The sequence below is a fragment of the Drosophila yakuba genome, chromosome 2L (assembly GCF_016746365.2).
Source record: "Drosophila yakuba strain Tai18E2 chromosome 2L, Prin_Dyak_Tai18E2_2.1, whole genome shotgun sequence".
In the NCBI taxonomy this organism is placed as follows: Eukaryota; Metazoa; Arthropoda; class Insecta; order Diptera; family Drosophilidae; genus Drosophila; species Drosophila yakuba.
The window spans coordinates 18,054,205-18,078,475 of NC_052527.2; the positions used below are offsets into that span (position 1 = coordinate 18,054,205).

Sequence of the window (24,271 nt, forward strand, 5' to 3'; positions counted from 1 at the left end):
GAGATATGAATGATTGAGGCTTCTTTCACTGCAGCTCGCTGTCACTTACTGTACTTCCGTTTCCGCCGGCGGTACTCGTCGTCGCTGCCCGTGCTCTGGGCCGTTGTCATTGCTGCGGAGGAGGGCATCGCGGAGGGCCTGAAGGCTTCGCTCGGCCTCTCCTTCGGCTTTGTGGCGCTGCAGCAGCCTGTGGCGGCCACACTGGAGCCCGTCGACGTTGAGGTCATCCGGTGTAGTTTTTCGGGCACCAGAGCCCTCGTCCTGACTCGCTCCACGCTCCCGTCCTCCATGGGAATCACCACGGCACTGGGATCCACGCCATACGGCGGCCGCACAGCCAGCAGTCCAGTGCTGCGGGACTTGCGGCGCTCCTGACTCGCGCTGCCCATTGCCGGGGGCGTATTTGCATAGCTGGGCGTGGCGTGCAGCGACTGGGAGTCGCTTTGCGCCAACACGGTGCTCACCGTCACATTGGCGCTGTCCTCCGACGTGTTCTGGCGGGAGAAGTACCTGGTGTAGGCCTCCGCACCTACCACGCCGAAATCCCCTGCTGCTCCGCTTTCAGTGCAGGATATCTGCTTGGGCAACAGACGCCTCCGCTGGGGAAGTGGAGCGGGTAGCGTCTCAATCTCCAAGGCCACGTGAGGTTGCAACTGCTGGTGCTGATGCTGATGTAGATGCTGCTGCAACTGCAACTGCGGCTGCGGCCTGGCCAAACTGGAGGGAACATTGATGTGCAGGCGCTGGGGAACGCAAAAACAAAAATGTTGATTGCTTAACATAGGATGATTATTCTTTCAAGGAAGATCTTAATTTAGACGGTATACTTTATTAACTGAGAAATGCAGAGACATTGGTGAATCTTTCAATCTATTGAACTTAGTCATTCAAATACCCGAAGAGATGTATAATACTTACCGCTTGTTGGGGCGACTGCAGCGGAAACGAGCGAACCACGTGCCTGGGGAAGATGGGGCTGCACTGGGCGCTAATGGACTTGGCCTCCAGGATCCTCAGCCTTTTGGCCAGTCGCGCCCGCTCTCTCGACTCCGCCTCCCCACCGCTCGCGGTAATCACCTCCGCTCCACCAAAGCTGACGGTGCAGCGGGAGCTACTGTAGGAGAGGCTTTCAAGGCTGCCGCGGAGCGAGGCGGTCAGGCTGTCGTCCGCCAGGGTGGAGCTGTGGAGGACTCCTCCGTGGGGCGTGGCGGTCACTGTGGCAGTTGCTGTGGCAGTCGTCGAGGTATTGTCGTGTCCGGAGATCGGGGGCAGTTCCGACTCGCCGTTGATCGTTGTGGAATGTTTGCCTGGGAGCTGGGCCTTCAATCTGACCTCCCCCTCCGAGCTATTGGATCTCCGGTCCGCATCCATGTCCATCTGGTGTGCAGGCGTGTGCGTTTGAGCTCGAACAAGTAAGCTGTGGCTGTGCTTGTGCTGCCGCTGTGCTCCCGAGGAGTTGCTCAGCGTGCTGGCCAGGCTGTCCTCCAAGTTCTCCGGGCGCTTTGGATGAGATCGCTGTAGGCTGGCCACTGAGCCGGAGGCCTCCTCAATGTCATCCGTCCGGGTCTTGCCTTTTGTTGGGGCCTTGGTCTTCCCGCTACTAGTAGCTGGTGGTGAAGGCTGGTCCTGGTGATCCTCCGGTGGCGGGGTGTCCTCCCTGCTGGAACGGCGACTTCCGCTGCCAAACAGTTTTCTGGGCAGAAAGATGCGACCGATGGACTTTCGCTTGCGCCGCTTCGCCTTCTTGTGCTCCTCGTAGTCCCGCTTAAGGGCCTGCATTTTGTGCTCCACCAGAGTGCTGAAGACAGCCTCGTAGGTGAGCGCCCGTTGGAGATCGAGCAGAACATCGTTGGTGGAGACGGCCTTGTCCAGTTTAGTTAGCAGCTGCAGGGACTCAGCGCCACTCCCACGACCACTGCCACTGCCACTACCACTACCACTGCCACTGCCCCCGCTGCCAGTGCCACTCTTGCTATCGTCCGCATCCGCCATGTTGGCCTAGATGGATGGTGGGTGGCTCAATGGGCGGCTCAGGCTCGGGCTCAGGCTCTGGTGGTTGGAGGCGGTTGTTGCTGCTTTGGCCGCTGGTGTTAGCGCCTATTTGCATTCTACTCGACGCGTTGACACGTTGATCGGTTTGTTTTGTCGTCGGGGCTGTGCTGGTGCTTCTGCTCCTGAGTCTTCGGCTCCTCCTGCTGGTGCCTGCCCGTCATCTGGGTGGCGACGTCTTTGGATGCGTCAATGTCATCGCCGCCGCCTCCTGGTTACCTCGTTCTCGTTTATCTTCTCGTCAATTGCCTTTTCAATTCTTTCTCTTTTGTGTGTCACGGTGGCATCAAGTGGCGCTTAAAGGCGACGGCTGCACCTGCAACAACAAGAACAACCGAACATTAGAGCGACTCTCCCACTCGATTCAATAGACAATCATCGCCCAATATCCTTCGCATAACCCTCCCCCCATCACCACATTCAAGGACTCACAAAAGATGTAGCAGTAACTTGTGGCGCGGGATGGAGCACCACCGAGCCAGGAAGGACAGCTTGCCAATAGTTTTGCTCACTTTTCTGGCTCGGATTCGCGACTGCCTCCATTATGCATGAGTGTAGCAGATTTCAACTTGTTGCACGCACCTCCTCCCCCACAAACACAGCCACTCTTGCGAAAAGGACCCCACACACGAAAGGGACGGCATTCGTGGCGCTCTAGTGGCACTCAATGTCGAGTGGTCAGTGATGACCTACATTTATTGCCCTTCTTATGGCCAGGTTGCAAAAGTATCACATTTAAATTAGGCAATATGATAAGAAAATACATAGAAAAGAGTAGCAAAATACATAGTTGTAGTTTTATATATGCCTGCCTAAAGAACTAAGTGGCTAGAGAGCAGTCTACATTTTGGTTAATTCAAACGCTTTATTCATTTTAAATGGTTTTGTTGTTTCGCGTTATTATACAAATGCAATGGAAGTATATTCCACGTATTTCGTGAGCTTCACGCCCCGTCTCTCCACTCTAATATCCGCTGTAGGGGAAAAACAAAGCCAGGTGGACATCACTGAGTCGGGACAAGTGAATCGAGAGCATCGAGCTGTGACAGGTAAGTGGGAGTGGGAGTGCGAGTTGCTGCTAAAGCCAGGCTCCCAGTCGCCGTGCGAAATGTCGGTCTATATGTATATACATATGGGGGCTATGGCCGTAGGCCCGTGGGAAAATGGCAGCGAGAGGAGTCCCTTGTGGCCTCCAATGCGCTTTTTGCGGCCCTTCATTCTGAATGTATATGTATGCATACACACCGAATAAAGACCTACAATGGAAATGGATATTGTTTTCATTTCCGCAGTGCACAGTCGCTATTGCAATCTCAGTCGCATGCTCGTGAATGTCGACGCCAGCTGTGATGCAAATGGCACACAAAAGGGTCGCCACAATGGGCGCCATCAGCAGCAGCAGCGCCATCATCTAAAAAATGATTAAATGCAAAGTAGAAGAAAATAATGCCCAACAAAGCTTGTACACAACATGCAAAGGGCGGAGCAGCCCAGGGACTCTGAACACTAGCGTTTCGCGACTTTGGAAAACGTGAGGCAATCGCAATTAAACGATATGGTCTGGTAATAGAAAAAGTTGAAGCCGCCAGTTTGCATAAATTTCAGTTAACAGGATCAAATACTTGGCCCAGTCGCACACACTTGCACACTGAAAGAATGCTCAATATAAAATGAGAGTATTCATAATAAACTATGAACCTTTGAAATAAATCGCTTTGCTCTGCACTTCTCACTGTTATAAACATGAAACTTGGTTATTTTAATTTAATAAAGAGTGCCTTCTTTACTTGTTTTGCTTTGAATTTTTTCCATCATTTTGTACACAACACAAAGAGTCAGAAAGCCGAACAAAAGTTAACATGAGACCTCAACGAAAATTGTATAAATAACCTGTGATGCAAACAAGAACAGAAATCGAATTACCTCAACTAGCCAGTGAGAAGTTCAGCAAGTCACACAGGCATTCACCTTTATCCCATTGGGATTTGCCTGAAAATTGGCTTAAAGCCATTCACTGACCACCAAACAATTCCAACGAATCCAATCCTCAAAGTAAGAACAATAACAATTTTTGTGAGTGCACAGCCTAAGCGTCTTATCTCTGGCCCAAAACACAATATCCAACCAGCCAGGCGTGCAAACAATCTAGGCAAATGAAAGAGAGGCACTGCGTGCCGGGAAAAGAGAGGCAAGTATGCGTGGGCGGTGAAAAAGGGGCGGCATCGCAAACACACACGCATAAATCCAAACAAAGACCACATGCCTTATGGCCAGGGCCATTGGTGCGGTGCTACGATACTACGGGGCTGCCTCCTTCGTCTCAGGCGGTACGAAAATAAATCATCCGAGGACATAAAACGAAGCCAGGCAAAAATTATAACTGTTGCTGCCACTGCCACTGACACTGCCACTGCCGCAAAAGTAAATAACAGTTAACAGCGGCAACATCTGCTGCTGGCCGCGGCAGCGGAAAATTCAACAGTTGTGCAGAAGCAGAGGCAAAGGGCCCAGAAGAGAGAGTCCTTTCTCCGCCGTCTCTCTGCGCAGCCGCCACTTCTGTTGGCCAACTTTTAGCATTAGCTGTTGGCACCGCTGTTAACGAGTCCTGCTTGTTGCTTGCGTATTCAAGGAATGTTTGCCACTGATGATCTCCCTGCGGGTGTGTGTTTATAATGGGTCATCTGAACTTTTTAGCCAAGTAGTTGACAGTTTTTTCCATTAGATTTATGTGATTGCATTCGGTAGTCCGTGCCAGCTGGTTAGCCCGGCTGGCTAACTTTCAGGGCTGCCGAGTTTGGTGTCAATGACAAGCTAACAAATGCGTAATTGGCGACACACATTGCCGGGTTCCGAGTGGTTTGAGTTTGCGTTGAATGGGTTTATTTTAAAACGGCACTCGAAAAGTTAGTGCTGGGAAATTGGGAAAACTAATCATAATTTAGTGTTATTTAGTTTCAAACTAACTCCGCAAGGAGCTTATGTGTTAGTTTTTAGTTTCTGTCTTAAGCTAGAGTCCAATAAGTAATAGATTGATGTTAATATTTTTGTATAGCTTTCAGAAAGAATATTATTGTTTAGCCCATTTAAAACTATATATATTCTATATATGTACATACTTAGATAGACAACTTTAAATGTAAAAATAAAATAAAAACAGAAAAAACTATAATTACTTAATTGATGGTTTTCTTCAAAATTATAAGCTAATTCACTCTCTGCTTATCTGAAAAAATGTATTAACAAGCAAAATTACAAACAGAAATCCACATTCGCACGTCCATGGCGTATACGTGATAATCAAGAGAATTTCGGTTATTTCACGTTGGGCAACACCCAGCACACGGATGGCGCAAGTTCCACGCCCACCAGCTGGCGCATAAATATGTAATTGTTAATAATTTTGCAGCAAAATTACCCGGGTGAAATCAAGAACGGAATAGCAAATGCAAATGGACGGAGTTGCAGCCGGACGGAGGAGTAGACCGGCCAAAACTCGAATACTTAAATTTAATCAACTTTCAGCTGCCCAGTGGCGTATACGCGATACTAGCAAGTGGCAACTGGATACTGGATACTGCTGCTGATACCCCAAACTCTCGGCCGGGGGCGTTCAATTATTGACGCCCCTCTTCGCTGGTGTCCTTCGCACACTTTTTCGGTTCGCCAACCGATGCAGCCCAAACATAACAAAACGAGGAAAAGCTGTTCGGCAAATAAAACATGCACATGGCTTAAAACACATGACACCGAAACGAGAGACGTCGGACAAGCTAAAACGGAAAAAAGACACGAAAATAAAGCTGAACACAGCAGGCGTCCTTTCCCACACCATCTCACATTTCGCTGGCACTGGCACGACCTTTGAAATTAGAGTTCTGAGATGTGTACGTAAAGTTGGTGTGTTCGTGTGAGTGCGAGGACCAGAACAACACACATTCAAATGAGTCCTTGGCCGCAACGAGCTGCAGCAAAAAGGACCTCCCTGCCGCCGCACCGTCCATCAAGTGCAACTGCCGTGGCCCAGCAGCCATCACTGTGTCAGATAATTAGTGAAAACTGTCTGTGAAGAAATGTCTGTCTGTCGCCAGGTCCGTGGGTCCAGCATCAGCATCCACAGCCAACGTGTATATTCGCAGGCACATCAACATCCACATCCACATCCACATCCATGTCCATGTCTATGTCCACGTGCATGTCCACGGCCCTGGCAATGGCAACAGCTGAAATTCAGAACATCTGAACATCAGAACGCCTGTGAAAAGCGAGAGTACCATGGGCGAAAAGGTCCAAGGAATCTTGAACTTTCTAGAAATAGCATAGAGATATTTTAAATTAATGCAGTTCAGTTGTGAAATTTTACAGTAATAAGGAACGCAATGTATCCAATGCACTAATAAAATCTTTTCATATATGTAAAGTAGTGAAACATATATTCAAACCATTTCTTATTTGTAAAACACTTATTTACTTAACTTTAGCAAAACCATATTTACTTGAAAGACTTGAGCATTACTATTAAATTTCTGTAAGTTGGTGCCCCAATGAATTTATACCTTTTCCGTTTTTTGCGGCTGCTAAAATATGCACACCTATGCTAAAGCCCTAACCGGCTCTGATGTCTTTCACTCGATTTCCCACCACCAAATGAAGTAATTTACATGCAGAAAAATGAATAATTGGATGGATGCCCTGCAATTATTTCGTGCCAGATCCCATGGTGTAGCATTGCCTTTTGTGGAGAGCCTGAAATGCAGAAATGCAGGCTGACAGTTTTATGACACACAGAATCGTATGTATGCCTTTGCGACACCCTGGCCGTGGTTGCTGCTGCAAGGAAACTCTGACAACTGTGGACACGGCCTCCTCTGCTCCTCTGCTCCTCTCTCTTTCTCCTTTCTCATCTGCTGCTGATGCGCTGCATCAGCTTAAGTTCACCTATTCCCAAACTGCTGGAGGGATCTCGGGTTTTCTGACCTGACCTTGAACCCTGGCCGCAACTCCAGAGGCTCACGTTGCGTATGAGTAATGGTTCTGCCATCAGGGAATTCTGGAAATGGAATGCGTCGCGTCTTGTTTATTTGTCGAAGACAGGTCGCACCGCTCGTATTTATAGAGCTTTCAAAATACATCAGCCAGATCGACTGGCCTGTGATTCGGCCTGGTTCAGCCGTCGATATCACACAAATCAAACTATCAAATGGAGATTCTTGTTTTTCGACGTCGGGGTTGATATAAACACACGATTCGAACTGAACTAAATATTTACACGTCGCTGGCTGTTTTCATTCGGTGTTTGCTTGCAAACCCGTCCTCCGCTCCCTCGACCGCATTTCCTTTGTGTTCCGTTCCGCTTTGCTCGACTCCGTCCGGTTTCAGTTCGATTGGTTGCGGCATTGTGCGTTTGGCATTTTTATGAATGGCCCACGGCTCCAGAGTCCCCAACAAATTCCATTGTCTAGCCAACAACAACAAACGGGGCGAAAGCAATTAAATATATACCTCCTTCTTTTCCGGCAAATTTTTCTGTTTAATTTACCCGCTGTCGTACAAGATGTACGCAGCGAACACAACCATATTAAAGGGAAATGGTCAAATATTGCGTATTCGCATGGAAGCCCACATAATTGGAAGTCAGCTGTCCTTGTCCGTTGAAACAGAAAGGTCGTCGGAGGGAAAACGGAAGGTAATGGAACTCGCTTTCCATTAATTTCCACTGAAAGTCATGAGTACCTTTGATTGTGAATGCCCTTACAATTCGTTTAGGTCCATTGATTATACAGTGCGGTTTTAAAGGTTATAACTTATTGCGTATTTTAACTCGAACTTGTAACAAACATAGCATCCACTTTGATGTTAGACTGTACTTTTTCGTTCTACACATTTCTTGCTTGATTAAACTACAAATATGGGACAAAAACATTAAATTAATTGACAATTATATCTTCCTCCTTATCTTTCTATATTCCGATTTGAATATCTCTAACCGAAATCCCAACAAAGTAAAACAAACTTCAAGGACTACAAAAGCCCATGTGCCCCCTAATCCTTTGCTCTGTAAATGAGCTGTAAATATCTCTTGAAGTCTAAAATAATCCCAGTCCCATGCTCACAGCATTCTGGCTAACCGTATCATTTTCTATAAGCCCTGAAATATGGGGCAATCATTTTTATTGACTCTACGAGGGCAAGATACTTTCGGCTCGGGAAAAAGTTGCACTGCAGTATTTATATTGTTGTTTTAAAATTGGCCCTTGTTGCTGGCGCTGCTTTGGCTGTTATTGTGCCGTTGGTGTTGGTAATGGCGCCACATTTGTTCACGCTCCCAAGCCAAACAGAAAGCAGCAAGAGAGGGGGAAACAGGGGAAACGGGGGAAAGCGGTGGGGCAGCACTCAAATGACAATCGATTTGCGAACGCAAAGAGCGTAAATACAAATCAAATATGCATTACACAATTGGCCTGGCCAGGATTGGTTGTTGTGGCCGGACTGGTCGGACCTTGGCCCGTACTTCAAGTGGAGTCCACTGAAAGTTTCCCCTTTTCCGCCCTTGTGTCCCAGAAAAGTTTTTACCACTCTCCGTTGCTGCTGGGTTTTTTTTTTCTGGCAAGGCATTTTCCCATGTTTTACTTGCGGGTAATGCCCAAACACTTGTAAATTTAATGGTCCCGGCTATGAAGCAACATTTTCGACTTGGCCCCGCGAACGGAAAACAGAAGAATTAGGCGCTGGCAACATCTGCCATGGAAACTTTCTCACGCATTTTTAGTACTATTTAATTGCTGGCATTTAGCGGTCCTTGGAAAGGGGGGACAGGCGGTGCTGTGTGGTTGTGTGTGGGTGTTCGGGTGCTTTTCCTCCGCTAAGCTATTAATTAGAACGCTAGCACACATACACACACACACTCTCACCGCGAAGCTGGCGAAATTTATAGCTTTTTATCGCTGCAACAAGTTTATCTCGTCTTCCTGCTAACGGATGCTCATTACGACCCCGGCCGGGATAAATGGGCAAATGGTTGAATGGATGGATGGCTGATGGCTAATGAAACCCTGTGACTTCCCCCACAGCTACAGCCACAGCCACCGATATCCTGCTGGCAGTGGCAGTGCACAAAAATACTCAGTAATTCCAGAGAGTAAACAACATTTTTTTTCGCCCTGATTCAGCACGCTGCAAATAATTGTGAGGCCATCAAAAACAAGCAGTAATTAAGTGAATTCCATGGAATCACCCCCGGATGGAATAAACTGCATTGGCAATTGTGAAGTGCTACTTTAGTAAGATGACAGGTTACAAACAGGTAAAAATAAAATGACCAATTTCACTTTCATTGGCAGAAATCTGCTCGTCCAAAGTGCTATTTCTGATTCATTCATAGCTCTGCTGAAAGGCAATCAAATGTCATTAGAATATATATTATTTATTTATTTCTGTGACAAGGAAACGTTTATATTTATACCTGTAAGTAATGTAATTCACTTTAGACTAAAAAGGGTATACTAGATTCGTTGAAAACATGTCCGTCTGTCCGCCCGTCCGCCCGTTTGTCCGTCCGTATGAACGAGTTGTTGATACTGAAGACCAAAAAGTTGTATTAAGAAGACTTTAAATCCAGCTATTGCAACTATTCACATTTTTGGAAAATTAAATTTTATTTTTTTAACCTATATCCATTAATTTGTATTTTCATTAAGTTGTATCAAAAGAAAACCAGATAGTTTTGCATACATTTCTATCTGCGGTTTTGAGCTACCAATGTTTGACGGATAGAAGTCGAGACAATCGATGTAGAAATCTCATATCGATCCAAGTATAGGCGAAACTTGGCCACTCACCCTACGTTGGGAATCCAATTTTAGCATTTCGATTTAGCCTCGCACTTGCTGCTAGCTGAAAGTGGCATTTATTAAGGCCAACACCCCATGAGCTTCAAAAAAACGAATGCTTGGCGTAAGGATAACGATTGTGAGCACGACCTAAGCTTAACTAAGCAGCATGCAGTTGTATCTGTGGGCCATGTTTGCTTATAAGTATGTATGGTTTTATTTATGTTTATGTGAGCTGCGTCTTGTTGCAGGCAAAAATGTGAGGAGAGGGAAGAGGAAAGGGAGGCACAGGAGAAGTCGGCATCAGTTACCCAACAAACCGAGCCATGGGGCGAAACAGCTTATCCTTGAGATATAAACTGACATTTAAGCAACTCAGCCGTATGCATAGCACTCACATAAGCACAAGCTCACACGCAGACACGTGCACAAAAGGCAAACACACACACACACAACACATATACACCACACACACACACACACACTAACAGATGCAGCCGTAACCTTGCAGCACGCGTTTCCACCAAAGGAATACCCCGGCCGCTTGGTGCCACGCCCCTCATCGTCCCACTTTTTTCAGTCAATTGCATTGATGGGAAAAAATGTGTTAGACTAACAAAAGTGGAGGGAAATGGAATAGTTTATTTGACACTTTAATCCTGAATTACGTGCCACAGATTAGCGCATAGTGGCAAATCAACATCAGAATCCCCAGGTGGAAAAGATCGAGCAATTAAATTATATTGCATTTATGCACGTTGCTCACCCACACACCAACACATCCCCACACGAACAGCTCACACACACACACACTCTCACCCACTCACAATCAGACAGAACACGTGTCGTATGAGCAATCCTTTTGTCTTTGCACTCGCTTTGTTGTTGCTGTTGCGTTGCTGTGTGCGTTTTTATTGAAATTAAATTGTTCGTGTTAAATTTCACCGCCACAAATTGTTGGCCTGCATGTGTCTGCCGCTTGGGCGCAAAAGTGTGTGTGTGTCCGTTTTTGCTGCCACGTTGCACGTTAGTCAATGTCATGTTGCTCCACACTTTTCGCACTCAGCCACACACGAAACTGTAATTTTTTTGATTCGAAATTGTTCAATGCAAAAAGCGTAAAATATATACGAATTTTCTCGCTTTTCCACTGAAATCCCGGCTCAGAAAATGTCGTGAAATAATAACCTTAGCAAGAAAATTATACAATAAGAAAACCTTTTTAAATCTTTACCTATAGTTCTGTAGCTTAACTTATTTTTTTATATTATAAAATTTTATTTTACTTGTTTTAAATTAGCTTTCAAAGCATTTGATCCAAAGCAAATTAAAGTGTTTATTTAGATATTTTTATTATTTTATCACTGGTTTCCCCACTCTCATACACGCATTTCAACGCAGCTATGTCAATTTGTGGTTTGTTGTCTCTCCGCCTTGCTGGCACGGAAAATTGTTGGCCGTACCACGCGGCGTATGAGCAACATTTGTGGGGCACTTGGAGAGCCAGTTGCACATACAAATATGCATATGCTGCAGGCACTTGCAGGTGCATGACAATTACTTTGCAGGCCCGCTTGGTGCAACAGTTGCATTCCCCAGCTGTCTAAAACTTGCTACCTGTTAAACACCTTTAGGAAACTTTTCGCTATTTTGCAGCGAGAATTCTTTTGCCCATCTTTGTGAATCCTTAATGCCGAAGTTCAGGCAGTTGACTTACTCGCTCTTTCTGAGGTTTCAGCTGCTGGACTTTGGACAAACCTGCTGAAAGTGGGTCAAGCCAGAATAGTTTATTTTAATTTCAGCAGAGAAACATCAAATGGTGCCAGGCTTTATCCTTCGTATATCCTAACTAAGCCGAGAGAGAAAATATTTATTAGGCTATGCCAAACTTTAACAATTTATTAAAATTTACTTTTCACGAATCTTGTTATACTTTTATAAAGTTAGCAAAAACTTTGGCTTTATTTCGGTAATTAATTATCTTCAATGCCTGTTTTGAAAAGTATTTACTATTTACATGAGATAAATCCAACAAAACTAACTACAACAAACATAACTAAAAAATGAGAACCTTTTTAAGCTGAAACTTTAAGTAAATTGTTAAGCAAAGTAGATCAAAAACAATTATGTACTAAATCGCACCTGCTTAAATACACTAATCTCAGTGATCAATCTTGCGCTGTTACTTAAGCCAATAACTTTACCCAATGGGTGCTGCCAAAGCTATTTTATATAGTCTACATTTGTCTCGATTCATTCTGCTTGTATTTGACTTTATCAAATGTAAATGGTGATGTTGGTTTAGCTTAATTGGAATTTCCCCATCCGAGTAGTTCAAATATCGAGCGCACTTTAAAGTGAAACTTAAGTCGTGTTAGTTTGAGCATTCTGTTTGATTAAATGTTTGCTTAAATTGTGGCCCAAACGGTTTTTTGCAATGGTTGGCTTGAAGGGTTTCGTAGCTGAAGCTGCCATCCTTGTTAATGCTAATTGCATTTTGTCTGCCAACCTGCTCGGAGCAAATGGAATTACGGAAAATAGTGGCCAAAGACAAGAGGCAGCCAGTTGGTTGGCAAGGCCAAACCGCAAGCCACAGAATGGCTGGCTAATTCAATACTGCACAATTTGCTCTTAATTTTAGCATAGTTTTAATTTTTTTTCGTAATTTTACATGTAAGCGACTGGTTGTTGGGGGGAGCTGAGGAGTGAAAGATCAATAGAGGTCATGCGATTCACAGCCTGCCGCAATTTGCATTGAATATGCTATGATTTGCTAATGATTTATGGCCAGTATATTCTGCATAAGGTATCCGCCGAGCTCATCAATTAGGCACGACAAGTGCGTATGTAAAATACGGATCAAAATGTCAATGCCGTTTTATTGTTCAAAAATCGGTCAGCTGGGATATGTGCGAGGTTAGCATGCTTAATATGGCCCAAAGGTTTAAAAATACTTGATAAATGGGACCGCGACATAACGTACGAGTATATCGATGATTTAGGACTGCAAACGCCATTGTTCCTGCGAAGAGAAGCGGAGTTTGGCCGATACGCGCAAGCCATATACTACACTGAGTTATATGTATTATTTATCCCGCCAACACAACAGCGTGCTGCCAAGTACATACCTCATATACATCCGTATATACATTCCTCCGCAGCCTGGGCAAACATCTGCCGTATTCTCATCCAGAACCGGGCCGAAAAAAATAATATTGAGGCAGTGCTCGGTCAGGCGCAGAAAAACACACATACAATGTTACGAATATGCGCATATAAATATTAAGGTTTTTTGATGGGTGCACAGGAAGCCTATGCACAGATTTGCGAGAGAAAGTTTCAAATGAGTTTCCATTGAAACGCCCTAATGCCAAATTAAGGCAAAATCCAGCATCGGGTTTATGCGGCAGAAAATGAGACGTCAGACATGTCACATGCATACATATCACACACACCCATCACGCACACACACATTCAGTGGACAAGAAAAAATTCGGAGGGAAAGTTCTGCAGGAGCAACCAAAAAAAACGCCAACAAAAAGAACAGAAAACAGCTTATAATGAACGAGCCAAAAGCTTAGGCATCATCGCCAAGAGTTTCAACTTTTTTGTGGTATTGCCCATACGACATGTTGGCTTCCAATCACTTTCTAGCTAAATCGGAGAGATTGATGTTCCAAAGCTGATGCCAAAAATCCAGTGCAGCTGGAAAAAGGCAATACCCCAAAGATTTGTTAAATTGTGCTCCACTCTGAGTTTCACTTCGGGTAATCTACACTTTGGCATCTGATGCTAAAAGTTTTAATGATGTGTCAGCTTCAGATATGTAGCTATTTGGCGACGGAGCTTGAAAGAGTTGGTCAGCTTGATAAAGTGCCCTGTGCGCAATTTAAAAATGTCTGAAATACCCCCCACAAAAGGAAAAGTAAATTTACCATAACTCATATTCCTTTATTTATTTATATCCCTCTAATTCCTCTTAAGCTGAACTTCCTCCTACGTACATACTTCATCTTTGGGCAGCCAGGGGACAAAATCGAGGCCAAAATCCAGATATTTCGGTCGAATGGGAATCGATGGGTAAATATAAGTATTTCGCGGCCCCATTTTTCTTTCCTACTCTGCGCTGATTTGGTATTTCGATATATTGTATAAACACCTTAATCAAATTTCACTTCAAAGACTTGGAATTTCTGCTGTTTGTGCTGCTTACAAAACTCTGTTTACATATGCCTCGTACATAAATGTACGCACACATGGCATGGCTTTGTTTATAGTTCGGGCCTGTTGTCTGACAATTAATTGTGCATTCATTTTAATTAAGATCCGTTCCTCTCAGGCCCAGATAAATAGCTAATTGTGTGGAAGGGTTTCTGCGCCAGCCAAGGAATTTTTCAATTAGCAAATGACATTGGCATCGATTCTCGTCACTTTGCGACACCAAAATGAACTTAGCCTGGCCAGCTTATGATTTATCCTTATCTGCGGCATACTTCTGGGCGCCCCTCACGCACACACACACACACGCACACACACACACACGCACACACAGCCACTCGTACTAACGAGGCTAGCTGGGCAGCGGCAACAGCTTCAACTTGTTGACGTTGGCTCCCAGCCTGCCAGAATCCAGCATCACAGCATCACGGCAAGTGGTGGGCGTAAAGGACGAAAAAATAAAATCACCAGGCAAAGGGAGCCAGCAAATTGTTGAATGTACATGTACACTCCGTATCTGTGTGGGCGATTTTATTACAGTGCGCCAACCCTAATTTGAACTTTTGAAGTTGAACCCTTGAAATGTTGACTTTCTGATTATTTTATTAATGTTAAAACTCGAAACAGCTTAGTGCCACGAAGCTGTTCTAATCAGATTGCAGTGGTGCACTTACTGAAATTATATAGTTTTTATTTAGCTAAGTTGTAGTTTTTTTATTAATGAAGGTATGTTGGAAAATGTGTATAAAAATATTACTTAGCTCTTTATTAAATATAAAAAATATTTTTTTTTAAATTGATGATAATTAGATTAAAAGATTATTAATTAATTTATCGGTAAAATGTCGCAACTTAAGAGAACTTAAAGTTATACACATTTCCAAGTTGGAAGTTGCAGATATAAGAAGTTGTCCTGTATTTTTTTTTTTTGCTTTCGCTCTACATACAAGCACCAACACAGGCACGCAGACACACGGACGCCGAGACTCGAGTATTGGACTAACTGTTTTGCGGCATGCCAGAGCCGAAAAGAGCGAAAGGACGTAGCGCGGGGAGAAGGCGAGGGGGCGAAAGAGGCGCAGAGAAGACTGGAATGGAGGGAACGGAACGAGCGGAGGACGAGAACGACAGAAAGAATGCCGGAACGAAACAGGCCTGGTCCTGCTGAAACATTAAAGAGCAAATAAATGTCTCGCAGAAAACAAACGAAAAAGATGAGTTAGCCAGGGGCATGGGAGGGTGATGAGGGGGAAGAGGAGCCTGAAAGGGGAGAAGGGAGAGAGGAACAGACGGAGCCGTAGAACTCCACACGCACACAAGGATGCTGCTCGAAACACGCTTGCTTGTTACCGTTACATTCGGGGACTACTCCAAGTGGGAGAAGCGGGCGAGAAAGGGACGCGGAGAGTCTCTTTTTTACTGCCCTTGTCGAATTTTATGTTGTTAATTTTCGTTTCATCCGAAATTTGATTGTTTTTATTCAATTGTAGGCTGCTCCGCTTTCTTTTTTATCGATGCTCTGGCCTCTCACCATACTCTTGTTTTGCTTTTCACTTTTTGAACTAACTTTTGCTGCCTTTCCTAGGCCATTTATGTATAATTATTTATTTAATTTTTTTGTTTAACACACGTTTTTTTTTTAATTATTTGTTGGCTCGGCAGGCTGTTGAATCTTTTATGAGGCAACCAACACCAGCACACTCTCACACCAACACGATGTCTTTTTCCTTTGCTTATTTTACTTTTTTTTTTGTGGGATGGCTCGGGAAAACTTCCGTTAACCGACGACGACGTGGCCACTGATGGAAATCTCGCCCAACACTGAATTACCCTTGGCATCAGTTCTGCCGTCGACGTCGCTGCCATCCTAACAGCCTCTGCTACGCTAACACTATAGGTCAGTGCTAATAACAGAGACACCTGCAACGCACTCGGCCAATCTGGCTAGCCGTAGTCTGTTATTTATACGCTGTTGCATATTTGAAGCATCTGTTTTCTATCGCAACTTTGTTGCTGCTCTACGCATGTATGTGGGTGGGAATGAGTAGTGCGCTGGTAGGTGTAAGTGTATGTGAGTGGGTGGTTGGGCGTTTTTCGTTTACGGGCCGCGCTTCTAAGTAGTCTGTAGTTTTTCTGCGTATACATTGGGAAATCTACACGGGGCGGATGTGCCATTTTTTGCAGGCATTTCCCAAATGTATTTAAAACGAAAGTGTTTAACGTTTACTTCTATCAACAAGCCAATTTAATATTCAACATTCGGAAGTTAATTAAGGGACACTTAACAGAGAACTTAACGAGATATTTTTACTTAGAACGCGATAAGTAGGAACAGGATATGCAGTTTGTTAGTTTATTTAAAATGAATTAATTGAACTTCGTGTTTATTTACTTTAAAGAGTACGCGAATTGTTATTCCCCTTTTTCGCGGTGTGTTTGGTATGTTTTGTTTGTTGCGAGCACATTTTACGGTTCTGCGTCCGCTGCCCAAGCGGAAACCTCTTACTTTATGTTTACGCCAAGCGTTCCGGGCATTACAATAGACGGACACTCTTCTTCTACCTGCTCTGCACTCCTAGTGCTTACGTTCACTTTAAAGCCTACAGCCTTTAGAAAAATGGTACATTAAATACACACAAAGGGGGAACACATGTTGCCGAGAAATTGGGGCCCAAAAAAGGAAACCCAATAAAAATGGCCGATTCGCGCAGCCTCCAAAAAGCTGTTGTTGGCTGTGCTGTGTGCATAAAAACATGTAAATATACGCACGTCATACATATTTACAAGCAAGTTGGCTAATAGCGGGCCTAAATTATCCTGGGAATACATCAATACACACGTCCTACCTAAGCACACTTGTATTTGCGTTTCATTTGGAGAGCACGCGCCATTTAATATGGCATATTACATTTTCGAAGCTCCCTAAACTTGAGACGAGCCTAAGCTGTGTTTAATTCGATTCCGACTAGCACGTTATTAATATCCGTGGCCGTTTCAAAATTTCACCGCAACAGCTGCGAACGCTTTGAGTTTCGAACTGCGACTGAAATCGAAAGTGAGTGGGCGGGGAACTTAACATTTAATATTAACACCAGCACGAATGGAATCAGCAACAGCAATGCGGCAGCCAGTGGGCCGAAAGCCTTGGGAGCCCGGTTAACAGAGCGCTAACAGCCGATGGCCCAAAAGTTGGCCAATAGGTCAGTTACACTGCAGTGGCTAGAACTCAGAAACTGTCATTTGACGCAGCTCTTGGCCAACTCCGCTGTTAAATATTAACAAATCCATCAACGTACACTAAGCTAAATTACAGGGACTACATTTTGAAATCAATGAACCAGGCAAACACCGCACGTTCCAAAATGACTCAACAAAAATAAGATACGCGTTATATTACGCGGAAGAGACGCCAAACAAACATAAGCGAAATAACCAAAAACAAAACCATAAAACGTTTCGGCGGTCTTAAACAATAAACTTAAAAAAAAGATTAAAAAGTTCGTCGCCCTTTAGGTGATGCATATGTCCATATGGAAATACCCTCTGATCATCAATTGTTGGCAACGCTCTAACAGATCTCAAAGTTTATACGGACGGACAAAGAGACGCACATGCGTATGCTGATAAGAATTAGGAGGCCCCGAAAATCGCGCTCGCTCCGCACGCTTAAAGTGGAGAGCTTTTCGGTTTATGAATAAAATGTTATCTACAACAACAATGTGTGCGTACAAAATATAGCCCTCTCTCACTCTCTGGCACTCTCTCGCCGTCTCTGGCTTTGAATAAAAGTTCCAAATAGCCCATAGCCAACTCCACCGTGGTAATTTTTTGGGAAGAAACATATATTCTTTACAGCAACATCACGCAATTTAATCTAATCTAGCCATGTTAGCATAGCTTATGAGTCAAATCACATATCTTGGCGTATTCAACTTTTTACTGGTTTATTCCATCGTTTTTACTACCATCAGAAATCCTAGACATAACTTAAAGGGTATATAAACTTCAGCGTTCTGATGTTATCTTCAATTGAGATTATATAACAGCTGTTTGGTTTGTAACATTCACCATTCAAAGCTCCGTATCTGCCCAGAACTGGACGAGTAAAGACGTGCTATGGCCACAAAATCGCGCATAAAATCATTTGAAAAGTCTTAAAAGAAATTTATATAAAATTTAAATACAATAACGAACCAAATATGGAGAAACTACCTGTTTTAGAACCAACTTTCCATTCCGATTCGCAAAAGGAGAATACAGCAATTGAAGAATCTCCTTTTCTAGAAACGAAATCATTCAAACGGCGTAGCGACGGCGAGGTCGACCTAATCAACAAAAACCGAGATGAAAATCTTTTAGTTAACAATTCTCCGCCGCCCCTTATATGCCGAAAATGCTTTGAGCTTGGACACCAGACCGAATACTGCAAGAGCAAAAGCTACGAAGTTAATTCTGCTCAGAATGAAAAGGGTAAAATTCAAATTGCTGGTTTATTCAATTACAGCATATTTCATTTTTCTTTAAGGACAATATAATCAGCCAACTTCAACAGAATCAAGAATTGTATTACCTGTTATCTCTTCTAATTTATTCATATAAAATTATTAAATCGTCGTGATAAGAAGTTTTTACTTTATTTTTGTTCCGGTAGAAAAAGGACTTCCGGAAAATCCCCAAGAGCGATCGAATTTTCTATCGACATTTTGCTATTGGTTAGTCATATTTAAGACTCAGTGATTTGTTGACTTACAATAATTGAACAATAATTCAACAAAACAGGTATACCGTACCTATATTTCGAAAGGGCTACAAAAAAACATTGGACTCAAACGACCTTTATAGACCCTTGGAGGAGCATAAGTCGGGTAAGAAGTATACAATTTTGAAACTAATAATGAAGCATAACATACAAGTATATGTGACTAACGACTAATGCAATCGTTGTAGATACACTTGGCAACCAATTATGTGCCGCTTGGGACCGGGAACTGGAAAATGACGCGAGAGCACCAAAACTTCTCAGAGCCCTCCTGCGGGTTTTTGGCTGGCAATTGGGAGTCCGTGGCCTAGCAATCTTTGTGGTGGAGCTGGGACTGCGGACCTTGGAGCCGGTCTTCTTGGGGAAGCTCATTTCGTACTTTTCGGGCGACTCAGAAGCTGCCGGTGCTGGCATTTATTATGCAGTTGCTCTGATCGTCATTGGTGCCCTAACCGTGGCCATTTTAAATCCAACCGCGTTCGGCATACGGCATGTGTGTAAGTCTGCCATATGTGTAAACTGATTCTATGTACGAGTACTGATGTTTTTTACAGCTTTTAAGGTGCGGGTTGCCCTGGGCAGCCTGATCTTCCGGAAGGCCCTGCGACTGACCAAGGGCTCACTGGGCGACAGTACATCCGGCCATGTGGTTAACCTGATTTCCAACGACGTCTCCCGCCTGGACAGTTCACCCTACAACGTTCACTATCTGTTGGTGGGCCCACTTCAAGTTCTGATCATCACGTACCTTATGTATCAGGAGGTAAGCATATCCCAGTTCCTCAGAAACAGATAACATCTCGTTGCCCCTGCAGATTGGAATCTCCGCAGTGTTTGGGGTATTGTTTATGCTGCTCTTTATGCCGCTACAGATGTATATGGGTACTAAGACCTCTGCGATCCAACTAAAGGCTGCTGAACGGACGGACAACCGGATTCGCATAGTGAATGAAATAATCTCCGCTATTCAGGTGCTAAAAATGTACGCCTGGGAGCAGCCGTTTGAACAGTTGGTGACTCATGCCCGCGAAAAGGAGATGAACACTATTCGGCAAGGACAGCACATAGGGGGATTCGGTTTCGCCTGCAGAATCGTCCTCTCTCGGGTGTCCATCTTCCTCAGTCTGGTTGGCTACGTCATCTTGGAAAGGGTTTTCACGCCGGAAATCGCCTTCACGATCACAGCCTACTACAACGTACTACTAGGCGCCATGTGCATATACGTACCATCTGCCATCATCCAGACGGCTCAAATTCTGACCTCTATCAAACGCGTGGAAGAGTTTATGCTGTCCGAAGAGCTGAATAATTCGGACAAAAGTGAAAGTCCGCCCAAGGATACGGTATATGATCAACATGCCAATAATAGCGAGACCGATCTTCTGGAATCAGCTATCTCCATTAGAGACCTAAAGGCCAAATGGGATCCAAAATCCCCAGACTACACGCTTAACGGAATTAACCTGCAGATTAAACCCGGCAGTGTGGTGGCCATAATCGGATTGACTGGGTCTGGAAAATCTAGTCTCATCCAGACCATTCTCGGCGAGCTGAAAGCAGAGTCCGGCCAGTTGAAAGTAAATGGCTCCGTGTCGTACGCCTCCCAGGAGTCGTGGCTCTTCTCCGGCACTGTGCGCCAGAATATCCTATTTGGCCAACCTTTGGATAGCCAACGATACGCTGGGGTTGTAAAGAAGTGCGCTCTGGAGCGGGACTTCGATCTGCTGCCCTCTAGGGACCATACCATTGTTGGAGAGCGCGGTGCTTCCCTGTCGGGTGGGCAGAAAGCCAGGATCAGCTTGGCGAGGAGTGTATACCGGAAGGCGTCTATTTACCTTCTGGATGATCCACTGAGTGCAGTAGACGCCAGCGTCGCCCGTCATCTGTTTGAGCAGTGCGTGCGGGGTCATCTACGGGGGAGCACCGTAGTTCTGGTTACCCATCAGGAGCAGTTCCTTCAGGACGTCGATCAGATTGTGATCTTGGCCAATGGACAGGTCAAAGCCGTGGGCGATTATGAGTCGCTACTCAAATCGGGTCTTATCACTTGTCTGGGAAGTCTAGCAAAGAAAGATTACCACGAGGAGACGGAACAATTGTCCGCGGATGATTGCTCCAACACTAAAACCGAAGTCACCGCCATCAACGGAAAGCCTGTGCACACCGTCGAAGATACGAAAGATGCAAAGGAGCATGTGGAGCGCCAGGAATCAGGTGGCATCAGACTGGCTTTGTACAGGAAGTATTTTCAGGCGGGAGGTGGATTGGTTGCTTTTCTTGTCATGCTGACCTGCTCTGTGTTGGCCCAGGTGGCTGTCACTGGAGGCGACTGCTTTCTTAATTACTGGTTAGTCAATTTCGTTAACTTTCTTCAAAAGGAGCAAACTTGATAGAAATAAGCTCGATTTTTTTTTATAGGGTCAAGAAGGGGAGCTCTGCTGTTGCCCAAGGCGAAAGGGAGGATATGGACTCGAAAAACATGGATTTATACATATACACACTCATCATAATATTGTCCGTTATCCTGAATTTGTCATATTCGTTTCTATTATTTAATATCGCCAAAAGAGCGTCTATCCGATTGCACAACACCATACTCAATAGAGTTATTCGAGCTTCCATGCATTTCTTCTCGATGAATAAACAAGGAAGCATTCTAAATCGCTTCACCAAGGACATGAGCCAAGTAGACGAAGCCCTTCCCTTGGTTTTGGTGGATGTGATGCAGATTGCGCTTTGGCTAGCTGGAATAATCATCGTTATAGCCCATGCCAATCCTCTGCTGCTTGCTCCAACTCTCATTCTGGCCGTAACGTTCTTTCATATGCGCTACTTATATCTGAAAACTTCGAGGGACTTGAAGCGAGTAGAAGCTATAAGTATGAATTCAAAATTTTAATTAATTGAATACATTGATACTAATTTAGTAATTCCACAGATCGGTCTCCAGTTTACTCGCATTTGGCTGCTTCGCTGAACGGCTTAACAACCATCCGAGCCTTGGAAGCTCAGCGCGTTCTGGAGAAGGAGTTCGACAATTACCAGGATGCGCACAGCTCTGCATTTTACATGTACATAAGTACTTCGATGGCTTTCGGTTATTATATGAACATCATATGCGTGATTTACATATCGATCATTACGCTCAGTTTCTTTGCCTTTCCTCCGGGCAACGGAGCTGATGTCGGTCTGGTCATCACACAGGTGAGCATCATACAAAAGTATTCACCATCACCTGCCAGCCCTTTTGGTTCCCCACAGGCCTTTGGACTGATTGACATGGTTCAGTGGGGAGTACGCCAAACCGCCGAGCTGGAGAACACCATGACAGCAGTGGAGCGAGTGGTAGAGTACGAGAACATTGAGCCGGAAGGGATATTGGAAGCACCGGATGACCAGAAGCCACCCAAGACATGGCCAGAACAGGGAGAAGTCGTTTTTAAGGATCTTAGTCTTCGCTACACACCAGATGCGGAGGCGGAGAACGTACTCAAGTCACTCAGCTTCGTCATTCAACCCAGGGAAAAAGTGGGCATCGTGGGCCGAACTGGGGCGGGTAAGTCCTCGCTCATTAACGCCCTCTTCCGACTGTCCTTCACCGATGGATCCGTGCTTATTGACAAGAGGGACACAAGCCAGATGGGTCTGCACGATCTGCGCAGACAGATCTCGATTATTCCCCAAGAGCCCGTGCTGTTCTCCGGTACCATGCGATACAACTTGGACCCCTTCGACGAGTACTGCGATGAAAAGCTGTGGGGCTCCTTGGAGGAGGTGAAACTGAAGGATCTGGTGACGGGTCTTCCTGAGGGCTTGGGCAGCAAAATCAGCGAGGGCGGAACTAATTTCAGTGTGGGTCAGCGCCAGTTGGTCTGCTTGGCCAGGGCCATTCTGCGCGAGAATCGCATTCTTGTGATGGACGAGGCTACTGCCAATGTGGATTCGCACACAGATGGCCTCATTCAAGCCACTATTCGCAACAAGTTTAAGGATTGCACTGTTCTGACGATTGCTCATCGATTGCACACAATCATTGATTCCGACAAGGTGATGGTGATGGATGCTGGAAGTCTTGTGGAGTTTGGATCGCCCTACGAACTGCTGACAAAATCGGATTCCAAGGTGTTTCACCACTTGGTCAATCAGTCCGGTCGAGACACCTACGAGGGACTGCTGAAAATCGCCCAAGAGGTTAGATCCGATTAGTATTGTTCATTTCTCGTTCATTCATTACGTTCTAAATTTTTGATTTCAGAAGTTTGAATCCTCCTAAAGACGCAGTTCTTTCTGGTCCAACTCGCCTGTTCTATAAACTATTTCGTGTAAACCTTGATGATATGTACTATGTGGTACCACATTTGTATTTCTTTTATAATCTGAATATAAAACGGTTTTCTGAAAAAGTATATGTTTTAATAATCTTTTATTTATTTGTAAGCACAGAAGTTTCGTATGGGAATCCCAATCTCATCAACGTCCATACAAACCGGATGGCCATCAGCTGAGCTGGCCTTAGAGCTGAGGCTCCTCGTTGAGCACGACTGGTTCTCCGTCCAGTTTACGGATTGTGGGCAGTCTCTTGATGCACTCCGCCCTCCAAGTGGGCTCGTCTAATCCCTCGGATAGGGGATTCCCCACCACCACCAGGTCTTCGAGGGACTCGATCTCGGCCAGGCGATTGAACTCCGACCAGTCCTTGATTAAATTGTTGCTTATATAGAGCACCTTTAGGCACTTGAGACCAGTCAATCCCTTAATTTTCTCGATTAGGTTATAGCTGAGCCACAGCTCTTCCAAGGTTTCAGCCACCGCCTCCTACATGAAAGAAGCAAATGAAGTCCAGAAGAAGCAATGCTACGTTTCTACATTCTCTTACCAGTCCAGATATCTGCTTAATGTAGTTTCGTGATAAAGATAAGACCTTGAGGCACTTCATGCCCGATAGGCCGAATATCTTTTCAATCATATTCGTAGACATACTGATTCTCCTGAAGGGGAAACAAAAAGAAGTATTTCTCCTCGAAGAACTAAGAACTTTTAAGCTCACTCGCACTGCACCAGCGTGCCCAATGTGCTGTCCATTTTTTCGATGGGTGGCCACTGGAATTGCAGATCAATAACCTTGGCAGTCAGGGAATTTTGCTGCTCCCGCTCCTCCCAGCGCTTCAGAGCCTCCTTAATTGTGGTGGCTTTGGACATGTTGCTGTGCCGAAAAACTTTTACTCATTGGACAAGAAAATTGGTGAAGTCCAAACAAACTTGTTCGTTGCCAAGGTGAAGCAAGAAACTAGCATATATCAATAGTGGTGAACTTTGTTTTTGCCGAACACAATAGTAATGCACATCCTTTTGAGGTGTTCACCCCTTTCTAAGAACTTTCCCAGGAGGCAAGGCTCTTTGGTTCTGATGATGTACAATT

General features: G+C 44.8%; 3 protein-coding genes across 8 annotated transcripts in view; 1 reads left to right on the forward strand and 2 right to left on the reverse strand.

Annotated features, from left to right (window-relative positions):
- LOC6528744 overlaps positions 1-17,090 on the reverse strand; it is a 71,353-nt gene extending 54,263 nt beyond the window's left edge. The window contains exons 1-3 of one of the 6 annotated variants that reach the window (XM_015198784.2): positions 16,940-17,090; positions 919-2,365; positions 50-743 (exon numbers count right to left, since the gene is read on the reverse strand). In XM_015198784.2, coding sequence (XP_015054270.1) covers positions 50-743; positions 919-1,992 — 1,768 coding nt within the window. In that variant the 5' untranslated portion in view covers positions 1,993-2,365; positions 16,940-17,090. Of the gene's footprint in view, positions 1-49; positions 744-918; positions 2,366-15,408; positions 16,892-16,939 lie in introns of those variants that run through there. The other 5 variants (XM_015198783.2, XM_039371446.1, XM_015198786.2 and 2 more) reach the window with 5 other exon arrangements.
- Positions 17,091-18,088: 998 nt separating this feature from the next.
- On the forward strand, positions 18,089-23,258 carry LOC6528749 (probable multidrug resistance-associated protein lethal(2)03659). Its single transcript, XM_002089748.4, has 10 exons — positions 18,089-18,563; positions 18,745-18,805; positions 18,873-18,958; positions 19,041-19,349; positions 19,407-19,615; positions 19,668-21,199; positions 21,271-21,731; positions 21,791-22,056; positions 22,114-23,043; positions 23,108-23,258. Exons 1-10 carry the CDS (start codon positions 18,293-18,295, stop codon positions 23,123-23,125), a joined length of 4,143 nt encoding a protein of 1,380 aa, XP_002089784.2. The 5' UTR covers positions 18,089-18,292; the 3' UTR covers positions 23,126-23,258.
- LOC6528750 (dynein axonemal light chain 1) lies at positions 23,259-24,222 on the reverse strand. The gene is made up of 3 exons (XM_002089749.3): positions 23,900-24,222; positions 23,729-23,840; positions 23,259-23,667 (listed from the first exon to the last, which is right to left on the reverse strand). Exons 1-3 carry the CDS (start codon positions 24,049-24,051, stop codon positions 23,365-23,367), a joined length of 567 nt encoding a protein of 188 aa, XP_002089785.1. The 5' UTR covers positions 24,052-24,222; the 3' UTR covers positions 23,259-23,364.
- Between the last annotated feature and the right edge of the window lie 49 nt (positions 24,223-24,271).

Excerpts from the sequence above, each read along its gene's own strand:
- LOC6528749 (XM_002089748.4), top strand. The coding sequence starts at position 18,293 with ATGGAGAAACTACCTGTTTTAGAACCAACTTTCCATTCCGATTCGCAA. Across the intron at positions 18,959-19,040 it reads CTTGGAGGAGCATAAGTCGG|ATACACTTGGCAACCAATTA; the intron begins GTAAGAAGTATA and ends CAATCGTTGTAG. Across the intron at positions 21,732-21,790 it reads GAAGCGAGTAGAAGCTATAA|ATCGGTCTCCAGTTTACTCG; the intron begins GTATGAATTCAA and ends GTAATTCCACAG.
- LOC6528750 (XM_002089749.3), bottom strand. The coding sequence starts at position 24,051 with ATGTCCAAAGCCACCACAATTAAGGAGGCTCTGAAGCGCTGGGAGGAG. Across the intron at positions 23,841-23,899 it reads GGCACGCTGGTGCAGTGCGA|GAGAATCAGTATGTCTACGA; the intron begins GTGAGCTTAAAA and ends TTTCCCCTTCAG. Across the intron at positions 23,668-23,728 it reads TTAAGCAGATATCTGGACTG|GAGGCGGTGGCTGAAACCTT; the intron begins GTAAGAGAATGT and ends TCTTTCATGTAG.